At 55.8% G+C, this 13,584-nt stretch overlaps 1 protein-coding gene across 1 annotated transcript; it reads right to left on the bottom strand.

The window, feature by feature from the left end:
* Window positions 1-10,404: 10,404 nt before the first annotated feature.
* LOC103644002 (late embryogenesis abundant protein 47) lies at window positions 10,405-11,408 on the bottom strand. Its single transcript, XM_008667190.4, has 2 exons — window positions 10,890-11,408; window positions 10,405-10,784 (listed from the first exon to the last, which is right to left on the bottom strand). The coding sequence occupies exons 1-2, from the start codon at window positions 11,289-11,291 to the stop codon at window positions 10,569-10,571; spliced, it is 618 nt and encodes a 205-aa protein (XP_008665412.1). The 5' UTR covers window positions 11,292-11,408; the 3' UTR covers window positions 10,405-10,568.
* Between the last annotated feature and the right edge of the window lie 2,176 nt (window positions 11,409-13,584).

A 13,584-nucleotide genomic window follows, 5' to 3' on the forward strand; every position in this document is an offset into this window, starting at 1 on the left:
CCTCGTGCGAAGGTGACGAGTGAGGTATCCATATCCCGGAGGCGTAGGAGTCCCTCGGTTCGGTCGGCCTTGCCGCCCGAGGCTTCTCTTGCTTAGTTAAAGAAACCCTCGGTCGCTCTACTATGAGCCGGAGCCGGAGGCAGCAGTGCCAGCACGGACAGAGGCAGAGATGGCTCGAAAAGAAGCTTCGTCGGCTGGAGCCTGGTCGGGTCGTCCACTGGCGGGATCAACGCCGGAGTCGGGTTGCCGAGGCCATGAGCTGGGCTGATGTCCTCGGGGGACAGCTGGCTGAGGCTACGGAGCGGCCGGTTGAGTCGTCTGCTCAGGCCGGGTTCCCGGAGGAGACCCCTGCGACGATGGTCCAGGCGTGGTGCCAACAGGTTCCTTCGAGGTGGAGATCCTCCGACCGTGTTGCCATCCGAGGCCGGGTCGGATTCCGCCGAAGGTGGAGTCGACGCCGAGGGTGCTGCTGCTCCCCCACTGATGCCTGATCCTGCAGGAACAGTTTATCTTGTAGTGTGCGTATGTTTTTTGCAGTCGTCGAGGCCCAAACATATCGTCGTCATGTTATAAAGCTGCGTTTCTTTTCCCCTTGTTTCGAGTATCTGGACTTATTTGTCGGTAACAGAATTGTTTGTCCGAGCGAGAGTTACTTTTCGCGGAAGGTGATGAGTGAGGTATCCGTATCCCGGAGGCGTAGGAGTCCCTCGGCTCGGTCGGCCTTGCCGCTTACGTGTGCTCTTACTCGTTCGTAGGATTCTGTTATCGATATAGCCGAGAAGGCACAAAAAAAGTTTTGGCAGAAAAGTTTTTGAGCATTAAGACTTGTTCGGTCAGCGGAATCGCTTATCCGAGCGTGAGTTACTTATCGCAGAAGGTGATGAGTGAGGTATCCGTATCCTGGAGGCGTAGGAGTCCCTCGGCTCGGTCGGCCTTGGCTGCTTACGTGTACTCCGTCGTTTTCAGGATCCCACTTTCGAAATAGTCGAAAAGCACGAAAAACGTTCTGGCAGAAAGACCTTTTCCGAGGAAAATTTTGACGCAGAGGGGGTGCCCCCCTTCTAGCCCCCGAGGGAGGGTCGGGCTTTGCCGAGGCAAGGCTGACCCTTCCTTGATGGTTAGACTTTATTGGCGTATGTAAACGAGGTGTATGAGCGACTTGAAAACATCTTAAGGGTAGAAGCGACGTAGCTGTCGGATGTTCCAAGCGTTGCTGTAGACCTCGCCTTGACTGTTGGCCAGCTTGTATGTTCCAGGCTTCAAAATCTTGGCGATGATGAACGGCCCTTCCCAGGGAGGCGTGAGCTTGTGACGCCCTCAGGCGTCTTGTCGTAGCCGAAGCACCAATTCGCCCACCTGGAGGTCTCGGGACCGAACCCCTCGGGCGTGGTAGCGTCGCAGGGACTGCTGATACCGCGCCGAGTGTAGTAAGGCATTGTCCCGAGCCTCTTCCAGCTGGTCCAGTGAGTCTTCTCGTTCGATTGCTTTGGTCGTCGTACGCCCTTGTCCTCGAGGAACCGTATTCTAAGTCTGTGGGCAAGATGGCCTCAGCCCCATAGACTAGAAAGAACGGCGTGAAGCCTGTGGCTCGGCTCGGCGTTGCCCTCAGACTCTAGACCACCGAGGGGAGTTCCTTCATCCATCGCCTACCGAACTTGTTGAGGTCGTTGTAGATCCGTGGCTTGAGTCCTTGCAGAATCATGTCGTTGGCACGCTCTACTTGCCCATTCGTCATGGGGTGAGCTACGGCGGCCCAGTCCACCCGGATGTGGTGATCCTCACAGAAGTCCAGGAACTTTTTGTCGTGAACTGGGTGCCGTTGTCGGTGATGATAGAGTTCGAGACCCCAAAGCGATGGATGATGTTGGTGAAGAACGCCACCGCCTGTTCGGACCTGATGCTGTTTAGGGGTCGGACCTCGATCCACTTGGAGAATTTGTCGATGGCGACCAGCAGGTGCGTGTAGCCCCCGGGCGCCTTCTGCAAGGGACCGACGAGGTCCAGACCCCACACAGCAAACGGCCAGGTGATGGGTATTGTCTGCAGAGCCTGAGCGGGCAGGTGGGTCTGCTTCGTATAGAATTTACACCCTCGGTAGGTGCGTACAATCCTAGTGGCATCGGCCACCGCGGTTGGCCAGTAAAAACCCTTGTCGGAAGGCATTCCCAACGAGGGCTCGAGGTGCTGCGTGGTGACCGCAAGCCCCCGAGTGTATTTCTTGTAATAACTCCTGACCTTCGGCGATGGATATGCATCGCTGGAGGATGCCTGAGGGGCTGCGGTGGTAGAGCTCCTTCCCGTCCCCCAGCAAGACGAACGACTTGGCGCGCCGTGCCAGTCGCCGAGCTTCGGCTTGGTCGAGGGTAGCTCTCCTTGGTGGAGATATTGCAGGTACGGGGTCTGCCAGTCTCGATTAGGCGGGACCCCATTCCACTCTCCCTCGACGCGCAGTGCCTCACCCTCGGGGGCCGAGGGTGCCTCGGGCAGGGCCGAGACCTTCTCAGGCTTGGGTGTGTCGTCGGTCTTGACTGAGGGTTGATGCAGGCCTCGGGAGAAGACATCCGGGGGAACCGTTGTCCGCCCCGAGGCTATCTTAGCCAGCTCGTCCGCAGTCTCGTTGTATCGTCGGGCGATGTGGTTGAGCTCGAGCCCGTAGAACTTGTCCTCCAGGCGCCGAACCTCATCGCAGTAGGCTTCCATCTTTGGGTCGCGGCAATGGGAGTTCTTCATGACTTGGTCGATGACAAGCTGCGAGTCGCCACGAGCGTCGAGGCGTCGAACCCCTAGCTCGACAGCGATGCGCAACCCGTTAACCAGAGCCTCGTACTCGGCCACATTGTTGGACGCCAGGAAATGGAGGCGCAGCACGTAGCGGAGGTGCTTCCCGAGGGGTGAGATGAAGAGCAGGCCTGCGCCCGCTCCTATTTTCATCAGCGACCCGTCAAAAAACATGGTCCAGAGTTCCGGCTGGATCGGAGCCGCTGGAAGCTGGGTGTCGACCCATTCAGCCACAAAGTCCGCCAAGACTTGGGACTTGATGGCCTTCCGAGGGGCGAACGAGATTGTCTCGCCCATGATCTCCACCGCCCATTTTGCAATCCTACCTGAGGCCTCTCGGCACTGAATGATCTCCCCCAGGGGGAAGGATGACACCACAGTCACCGGATGAGACTCGAAGTAGTGTCGCAACTTTCGCCGCGTCAGAATTACCGCGTACAGTAGCTTCTGGATTTGCGGGTAGCGGATTTTAGTCTCAGACAGTACTTCACTGATGAAGTAGACCGGCCTCTGGACGGGCAATGCATGCCCCTCTTCTCGTCTCTCAACCACAATCGCGGCGCTGACCACCTGAGTGGTAGCGGCGACGTAGATCAAGAGGGCTTCTCCGGCAGCGGGAGCACCAAGATGGGCGCGCTGGTGAGGAGCGCTTTTAGGTTCCCGAGGGCTTCCTCGGCCTCGGGGGTCCAAGCGAAGCGCTCGGTCTTCCTCAAGAGGCGGTACAGAGGTAGGCCTCTTTCACCGAGGCACGAGATGAAACGGCTCAGGGCCGCAAGACATCCCATGACCCTCTGTACTCCTTTCAAGTCCTTGATGGGGCCCATGTTGGTGATGGTCGCGATTTTCTCCGGGTTGGCCTCGATGCCCCGCTCGGAGATGATGAACCCCAAGAGCATGCCTCGAGGGACTCCGAAGACACACTTCTCGGGATTGAGTTTTACGCCTTTCGCCTTGAGACACCGGAATGTCGTTTCAAGGTCGGAGAGGAGGTCGGAGGCTTTCCTCGTCTTGACTACGATGTCATCGACGTAAGCCTCGACCGTCCGACCAATGTGCTCTCCGAACACGTGGTTCATGCACCTTTGGTATGTCACACCCGCATTCCTCAAACCAAATGGCATAGTAACGTAGCAGTACATGCCAAAGGGTGTGATGAAAGAAGTCGCGAGCTGGTCGGACTCTTTCATCCTGATTTGGTGATACCCTGAGTAGGCATCGAGGAAAGACAGGGTTTCGCACCCAGCAGTGGAATCCACGATTTGATCGATGCGAGGCAGAGGGTAGGGAACCTTCGGACATGATTTGTTTAGACCAGTGTAGTCTACACACATCCGCCATTTCCCTCCTTTCTTTCTCACAAGCACAGGGTTGGCAAGCCACTCGGGATGGAATACCTCTTTGGTGAACCCTGCGACCATCAGCTTGTGAATCTCCTCGCCTATGGCTCTGCGCTTTTCTTTGTCGAATCGGCGCAGAGGCTGCTTCACGGGTCGGGCCCCAGCTCGGATATCCAGCGAGTGCTCGGCGACATCCCTCGGTATGCCAGGCATGTCCGAGGGACTCCACGCAAAAACTTCAGCGTTTGTGTGGAGAAAGTCGACGAGCACTGCTTCCTATTTGGGGTCGAGCTCGGAGCCGATCCGTATCTGCTTGGAGGCGTCGTTGCTGGGGTCGAGAGGGACGGATTTGACCGTCTCAGCTGGCTCGAAGTTGCCGGCGTGGCGCTTCGCATCTGGCGCCTCCTTGGAGAGGCTCTCCAGGTCGGCGATGAGGGCCTCGGTGTACTCCACGCACTCCATGTCGCATTCGTACGCGTGTCGGTACGTGGAGCCGACGGTGATGACCCCGTTGGGGCCCGACATCTTGAGCTTGAGGTAGGTGTAGTTGGGGACGGCCATGAACTTGGCGTAGCATGGCCTCCCCAGCACTGCGTGGTAGGTTCCTCGGAACCCGACCACCTCGAACGTGAGGGTTTCCTTTCGGAAGTTGGAGGGAGTCCCGAAGCAGACGGACAGATCGAGTTGCCCAAGGGGTTGGACGCGTTTCCCGGGGATGATCCCGTGAAAAGGCGTCGCGCCGGCCCGGATCGAGGACAGATCGATCTGCAGGAGCCCGAGGGTCTCGGCGTAGATGATGTTGAGGCTGCTGCTCCGTCCATGAGGACCTTGGTGAGCCTGATGTTGCCGATGACGGGATCGACAACGAGCGGGTACTTCCCTGGGCTCGGCACGCGGTCGGGGTGGTCGCCCTGGTCGAAGGTGATGGGCTTGTCGGACCAGTCTAGGTAGACTGGCGCCGCCACCTTTACCGAGTAGACCTCCCGGCGCTCTCGCTTGCGGTGCCGAGCCGAGGCATTCGCCACATGCCCACCGTAGATCATGAAGCAGTCGTGGACCTCGGGGAACTCCTCTGCCTTGTGATCCTCCTTCTTGTCGTTGTTGTTGGCTCGGCCACCTTCCGCTAGTGGTCCGGTCCTGTGGAAGTGGCGCCGAAGCATGACGCACTCCTCAAGGGTGTGCTTGACGGGACCCTGATGATAGGGGCACGGCTCCTTGAGCATCTTGTCGAAAAGGTTGGCGCCTCCGGGAGGCTTCCGAGGGTTCCTGTGCTCGGCGGCGGCGACAAGATCCGCGTCGGTAGCGTCGCGTTTCGCTTGCGACTTCTTCCTCGCGCCGCGCTGAGCGGACGCCTCGGGGACGTCTTCCGGCTGGCGCCCTTGAGGCTGCTTGTCCTTCCGGAAGATAGCCTCGACCGCCTCCTGACCAGAGGCGAACTTGGTGGCGATGTCCATCAGCTCGCTCGCCCCTGGTGGGGGTCTTGCGACCCAGCTTCCTCACCAGATCGCGACAAGTGGTGCCGGCGAGGAACGCGCCGATGACATCCGAGTCGGTGATGTTGGGTAGCTCGGTGCGCTGCTTCAAAAATCGCCGGATGTAGTCCCGGAGGGATTCTCCCAGCTGCTGGCGGCAGCTTCGGAGATCCCAGGAGTTCCCAGGGCGCATGTATGTGTCCTGAAAGTTGTCGGCGAAGGCTTTGACCAGGTCGTCCCAGTTGGAGATCTGCGCAGGAGGCAGATGCTCCAGCCAGGCTCGGGCAGCGTCAGAGAGGAACAGGGGAAGGTTGCGGATGATGAGGTTGTCATCATCCGTGCCACCCAGCTGGCAGGCCAGCCGGTAGTCCGCGAGCCACATCTCCGGCTTTGACTCCCCCGAGTACTTGGTGATGGTAGTCGGGGTTCGGAACCGGGTCGGGAACGGCGCCCGACGTATGGCCCGACTGAAAGCCCGTGGACCGGGTGGTTCGGGCGAGGGTCTCCGATCCTCCCCGCTGTCGTAGCGTCCCCCACGCCTGGGGTGGTAGCCTCGGCGCACCTTCTCGTCGAGGTGGGCTCGACCATCGCGGCGGCGGTGCTCGTTGCCGAGGCGACCCGGGGCCGCAGGCGCGGTGTTCTGCGCGTGCCCGGTGTGGACCGAGGCTTCCCGCATGAACCGGGAAGTCGCGGCGCGATGCTCCGGGGGGTACCCCTGCCTTCGGGAGGCAGAGCTTTCGGCCCGTCGGACCACGACATCTTTCAGGAGATTCTTGAGCTCTCCCTGGATACGCCGCCCCTCGGTGGTGGATGGTTCCGACATCGCTCGGAGTAGTATCGCTGCTGCAGCCAGGTTCTGGCCGACCCCACTGGAAGCCGGAGGCAGCCTTGCCCTGGCATTGTCGGCGATGCGGTGTTGGACGTCCTGGGCCTGGTGACGCGCTTCTCCAGCCGGTGCTCAGCCTGCCCACTCCTGCCTGATATTTTGCCGAAGCTACACAAGTTGTCCTGCTTCCCCGTCGAGCCTGGCCTGTACCTCGCGGATTTGCTCGAGTTGTGCGTCCTGACCCCCGCAAGGACTGGGACCACAGCTAGCTCCTGAAGGATGTCAACACGAGGCGCAGGCCTAGGGGGATCACCGTCCTCCGGCATACCAAGATGGTTGCCTTCGTCGTGACCCCCTAGATCGACGTGGAAGCATTCGCGACTTGGGCCACAGTCCCCGTCGCCGAGGCTGTGGCTGCTATCGGAGCAATCAGAGAGGCAGTAGTCACATGCGGTCATGAAGTCCCGGATGGCACTGGGGTTATCGAGCCCAGAGAAATCCCAACCAGAGTCAGGTTCGTCATCTTCCTCGGAACCCAGAGGCCCGTAGGTCGAGACGGTCGTCAGCCGGTCCCAGGGCGACCGCATACGGTACCCCAGAGGGTTTGGACATGCCTTTACGGAAGCATCCACCGAAGCGGGGTTGCTTGATGGGTCACAGCTGGATCTAAAAGGCATGGAACGGGAAACGGACTGTACCTCCTGATCGACGGGTGGTGACGAAGTCGCGTCAGGAACGGACTGCACCGTTGTCTCAGGTACGAGGCTAACGCCCAACATGTCCTTCGCGAGCGTGCTGGCGTCGTCCGTCCGCTTGGAGTTGGCGTGTCGCGGGGAAACGGCGCTCGTCTTCGTCTCAGACGCGAGGTCGACGCCCGACGTGTCCCCCGCTGGGGCGCCGGCGCCGTCGACTCGCTCGACAGCCGACAAGGTGCCGCCTCCTGCTTGGCCATGCCTGCCCCGCCTCCTCCTCCGTCGGCGGGGAAGGTGACGGGACAGACCCGGATGTTGCTCTTTCGCCACGTGGGGAAGACGTCGTCGATTTCGCCGCCGGCGGGCGGGCTGACGGCCGCCATTGTCGTTGTCGCGCGGTGGAGGAAGGAGTATCATGTCGTAGCTGCCGTCGAGGGACATGAACTCCAGGCTCCTGAAACGAAGCATCGTCCCGGGTTGAAGAGGTTGCTGGAGACTACCCATCTGGAGCTTGACGGGAAGTTGTTCGTCAACATGCAACAGTCCCCTACCTGGCGCGCCAACTGTTGGCGTTTCGACCCCGGGGGGTCCCTGGACCGACGAGTAAATTGTCACCGCGTGCCCCAGCCCAGATGGGTCGGCGCGAGACGGAGCACGAAGGGGGGAAGAAACAGGCAAAGGGGAAACCCGCGGCCTTCGTGTTGCCCTGCGCCCAGTTCGGGTGCGCTTGCAGTAGGGGGTTACAAGCGTCCGCGAGGGAGAGAGAGAGAGAGAGAGAGAGAGAGAGAGAGAGAGACTGTCCGGCAGCCCGTTCTCCCGCGCGGCCAACCTTCTCGTACGAGAGCCCTGGACCTTTCTTTTATAGGCGTAAGGAGAGGGCCCAGGTGTACAATGGGGGGTGTAGCAGTGTGCTAACGTGTCTAGCAGAGAGGAGCTAGAGCCCTAAGTACATGTCGTCGTGGCAGTCGAAGAGGTTTTGGCACCCTGTTCATGTGATGTCGTGGTCGTCGGAGGAGCGCTTGGGCCCTGTGGAAGGACAGCTGTCGGGGCTGTCGGATCCTTGCTGACGTCTCCTTGCTTCCGTAAGGGGCTGAGAGCCGCCGTCGTCATGGAGCACGCGGGGTGCCATCATTACTTGTTTATCGGGGCGAGCCAAATGGGACGCTGGTCTTGTTCCCCATAGCCTGAGGTAGCTAGGGGTAGGGTAATGATGGCCTTCCCTGTGACGTGGCGGGTCTGAGCCCGAGGTCGGGCGAGGCGGAGACCGTCTTCCGAGGCTGAGGCTGAGTCCGAGCCCTGGGGTCGGGCGAGGCGGAGACCGTCTTCCGAGGCCGAGGCTGAGTCCGAGCCCTGGGGTCGGGCGAGGCGGAGTTCGTCTTCAGGGGTCGAGGCTGAGTCCGAGCCCTGGGTCGGGCGAGGCGGAGTTCGTCTTCCGGGGTTGAGGCTGAGTCCGAGCCCTGGGTCGGGCGAGGCGGAGCTTCCTATGGCGCCCGAGGCTGAGTCCGAGCCCTGGGTCGGGCGAGGCGGAGCTTCTCATGGCGCCCGAGGCTGGACTTAGCTACTGTCAGTCTCACTCTGTCGAGTGGCACAGCAGTCGGAGCGGCGCAGGCGGCGCTGTTTTCCTGTCAGGTCGGTCAGTGGAGCGGCGAAGTGACTGCGGTCACTTCGGCTCTGTCGACTGAAGAGCGCGCGTCAGGATAAGGTGTCAGGCGATCCTTGCATTAAATGCTCATGCGATACGGTCGGTTGGCGTGGCGATCTGGCCAAGGTTGCTTCTCCGCGAAGACTGGGCCTCGGGCGAGCCGAAGGTGTGTCCGTCGCTTGTGGGGACCCTCGGGCGAGACGTGAATCCTTCGGGGTCGGCTGCCTTTGCCCGAGGCTAGGCTCGGGCGAGGCGAGATCGTGTCCCTTGAGTGGACTGAGCCTTGACCTTAATCGCGTCCATCAGGCCTTTGCAGCTTTGTGCTGATGGGGGTTACCAGCTGAGATTAGGAGTCTTAGGGGTACCACTAATTATGGTCTCCGACAAATTTAATTCGGGATACTGAAATAAGTCAGTGCTGGAGATGCTCTTTGTTCTTGATTTTATGCTTGACATAGTTTAAATAGTCATCTTTATAGCTTTTATACCTTTCTTTTTTTAATACACCAAGCCATCACGTGATTCAGATTTTAATTCTCTTTTTTCTATATTAAAGCACCAGTTTTTTGTTTCTACGGTTGCACACATTTCACTATAGACAAAAATAGGATAATCTGCGCATAATCTCTAAGTCTACACCTACATAACCAATAGCCACTACCGGAATCCGACTCTTTGTCGAGTGCTCGACGCTTTGCCGAGTACTTTCTATCGGGCACTCAACAAAAAAGTCTTTGCCGAGTGCTACGCTCGGTAAAGTCCTGCTCTCGATAATGACCGCGTTTACCGAGAGCAGTACTCTCTGCACAGAAATAAGTCTTTGCCGAGTGCCGGACACTCGACGAATGTCAGTGCTCGACAAAGGGCGTCAGCAGCCGTTCATAGCTGACAGTCGTTATCTTTGTCGATGTAATGTTCGCCGAGCTCTTTTAATTTACCGAGTGTCACACTCGACGAAGCTTTTGCCGATTGTTTTTCGGGCTTTTACCGAGTGCTTCAGACACTCGGCAAAGCGTCTGATTCCGGTAACGGACACATACATGTTTTTTTGTTAAAATAGAGTCTATCTATATAATATATAAAAACTTATTATATAAAAACTGTAATAAATGTACGGACATCTGACCTATGTCATAGTGCACGAGAAAGGTTTTATAGTTCTTTGGAAGAGACTCTATGATCTCTTAAACTACAAACTTGTCACGTAGAGAGGCTGTCGAAGATAGCTGGGTAAGAGTTGTTGCGCAGTATAGCCGTATAGGTAGGGAGGCGCGAAACGGGGACACGCAAGAGAGACGGCGAGGCTACGTGGAGGCGTTTGGTTTTCGTGGAGCGCGTCCACGACATGCCCTGCTTTCCCCTTGCTCCGACAGGCGACAGGTGCCATACTGCCCTCCATGCGGAACGCTCGCCGTGGAGGCATGCATGCGCTCGAGCAGGTGCGCCCGTGCCCTCGTATCGTCGTGTCGCGTGCAGATACCGCATGCGCGCAGCGCGGTGCTTGCCTGTCGGCGTACGCGCTGCAGCGCTGCGTGCTGCGTTCGTGTCCGGGCAGAGATGTGTATTGTGATCGTTATGTTTTTGTTATCGAGAAGAGCGAATAGTTCGTGGTTGGGCAAATTGAAGTTGTGGTAGAATCAGTGGGACAATGCAAATCTCGTCGCCATACTTGTGCAAGTTCCATGGATGGCAGCAAGAACCAAGAACACTGATCTTCCACGAGCACATAACGCAACGATTAATAATTCATTCACTAATAACTCGACTCAACCGGCCGTCAAGGGAGTCCATGGACAGAGTCTGGACTACATACGATCAAGCTTAATCCTGCTTAGCTTCATCCGGAAAGGCCGTGCCCGTGCGCGCGCTCTCGTGTCCACAGTTGTGCTTCGCGGCCATGCCCAGCGCCGCGCTCACCCCGCGGGGGTTCGTCTTCGCTCGGGGATCATTCGCGGCCTCGGCCTCGGCCTCTGCCGCGGCCGCAGCGACCTCGCCAGTCACGGCCTTGCCCGTCGGCAGCTTCACCGTCGCCTCCCACTGAAAAGACACAGACATGCACGAAATCGTCTGGATGATATCAGCAGCCGTGCGAAAGGCAGGCATATATGCATGGTCGGTTGGTCACCAGCTAGCTTTAATTACCGTCAGCACGTCGGCCATGGTGACCTTGTCCTCGTCGCGCGCGGCGCGGGCGTTGGCCGCCACCGCGGCCTGCGCGCGCTCGGAGACGCCGCCTGGGATCGCCCCACGCCCCGCGGCGCTCGCCTCCGCGACGCGTATCGCCGCGGCGTCGGACGGCTCCACGTGCTTGTCCCCGATGGCCCTGGCCGACGCCTCCAGTGCCTCCGCGATCTTGATCCTCGTGTCGTACGTCTCGTCGATCACGCCGTCGTGGCCGCAACCGCCGTGCGCCAGCTTCTCGGTTACCGACTCCGTGGCGTCCCTCGGGGCGACGCGCTCGGCGTGGAACACCCGGCCGGGGTCCTTCGGCTCGGGCTGCTCGTTGGGTTCTGAGCACTCTATCCTGCTGGGTCGGGCTTCCATCGCTGGAAGACCCCGGATGATTTCGATTTCGATTTCGCCGTGTCGTCGGAGGTGGGCTGTGTGTGAGGTCTGTGCCACCGCTACTATGTATTGTAGCAGTTCAGCGGTGGTGAAGGAAGAATACGATTATACGACGTGGAGTGCAACATGTCACATTCCGCGTGACAGCTATAATTAGCTTACCGGTTTTAGCTCTTTTTTTATCTATTTTGATCGTAATAGGACAGAAAAAAACATCAATAATTAACAGGTGGACACATATTATTGCAAGTCTAAAATAGGTTATAGAGCTACTTATCTCTAAGAAGCATCTCTGTTAGGTTCGGTAGGGGTTTAGCGTCATCGTGATATCTCTACTAAGCCGATTAGGCCCTACCCAAGTAAACGGGTAGACGATGGATGTCACTACAGTAAAACCACAAAATTCCGACGGTCGGCTCTACGTTCTCTTTGTGAAATGTTTGTATTGCTTTAGGTTTCAAGAGCGGCAAAGTGTCAAGCGAGAAGATGAAAAATAACTCTGCTAAAGGCTAGTTTAAAAACACTATTTTTTCTAGGGGTTTCTATTTTTCCAAAGAAAAATAAACTAATTTTTTGTTGAAAAATGAAAATCTCTTTGGAAAATAGGATTTCCAAATTAGCCTTAAAAGTATAAAGAGCATGAAAAGAGGATGAAAAATAACCCACGCCTAGGACCATCCTCTCCTTTTTATAGTCTAAGGGAGTGGGCCAGGCTGGTAGCCGAACTGTGCCTATTTTATTGGAGAAGCAATAGATGTTATTTTATAGTCATGTATAAGCACAGCATGAACTGGATTGCCTTAATTAAAAAACAACCTCATCTACTTATAATAAGAGTTGAGCTTTCTGTTGGAATTGTTCATGCACATGATGCCATAATGTTAGGACTTGCCTTTAAAAAAATTTCACCAAAAAAGTTTAGCATAATTCACTTGACAATAAAAACTCTACCAGAACAAAGTTTTTAGTGTTAAGCCCTGATACCATACTATTTTATTCCTTCTACAACTCACTTGAGATATCAAATGGCATATGTAGCAAGCACAAAAAATAGTTTACTAGACAAATATTCACAAAGTTCTATTAGACATTTACACTATAATCTAAAGTAAAATATTTGCAAATAAATGTGTTGAACCATGTTACCCTTTCAAATTATATTTAACATACTCTTCTATCAAAACATATCCCTCTAGTTTATTTTTGGTTTTGTATCCATTTCAATATCACCAAATACATATACTTCAATTCTAAACATGTTTAAATAACTCGTCACATAAAAATGTCTAGTACACACATTATCGGATGTGGTAGAAAAGAAAACGAAAACAATAAGTTTACATTTTAACTCAAGCATCTAGCAACATAATTAAATGGTAGTGCAAATTATACCTTTTAACAATCTGCGTACCAGTTTCATTGCATGCACGTAAATTTTGGATTATATTTTCCTTTTCAGTTCACGCGCGCAAAAAATTGGATGACATGAGTCACATAGAACATAATTTTTATATAATGTCGCATAAATACTTACATCGTGTAGCATAATTGATAAAAAAACCTAATATCGGTCCAACTGAAAACGCCAACGGAAACTAGGGACAGTTTTATGACAGACGTAAAAATCTGACATTTAAGAATATAAGTGGTTTGATTTGATTTTTATGATAATTACGAACATGCGGGAATTAGAGATAGTTTTATGGTAGACGTACAAATCTGGCATTTACGAACATAAATGATTTGATTTTTTATGGTAATCACGAACAGCATAAATCAAGAAATTGCCTTTCTAATGTGCATGCAAAAAATATGCATGCAGTAAACTGATATACGAACTCCGAGTTGAAACATAAAATAGTATCGTTTTTAGCGTAAATAATACATGTGGTAGACATAAAACACAATAATCGAAAAGAAAACACGAATCAGAGGAGGTAGTCACCGGAGGACGTCGTCGACGACACAAGCACAGATGTAGGTCGTCACTCGGGCCGCCCGAACTGCATCGGATCGGAGGATGTTATGCGCGATCGTCGTTGCGCGCACCTCGCGCCTTTTGTGACGCCGCTCTAACCTCGTGTCTCGTGCATTGTCGTCGCTACTCGCACGTCGAGGGGCGTCGCTTGCTCGCCGGCCTTGGAAGTGCCACCGTCTCGGGGCCTAGGGGATGACGCTGCTTGCCCGCACAAGGGCCCCGCCGTCGCTCGCCCTCTAGATCGGGGAGCCGCCGCCACCGACCTAGGAACCACCGCCACTACTCCGGATCGAG

This window comes from Zea mays, chromosome 1, assembly GCF_902167145.1.
Source record: "Zea mays cultivar B73 chromosome 1, Zm-B73-REFERENCE-NAM-5.0, whole genome shotgun sequence".
Classification (NCBI taxonomy): Eukaryota; Viridiplantae; Streptophyta; class Magnoliopsida; order Poales; family Poaceae; genus Zea; species Zea mays.

Coding starts and splice junctions, on each gene's coding strand:
- LOC103644002 (XM_008667190.4), bottom strand. CDS start 11,291: ATGGAAGCCCGACCCAGCAGGATAGAGTGCTCAGAACCCAACGAGCAG. Junction 10,785..10,889: donor CCATGGCCGACGTGCTGACG/GTAATTAAAGCT, acceptor GTGTCTTTTCAG/TGGGAGGCGACGGTGAAGCT.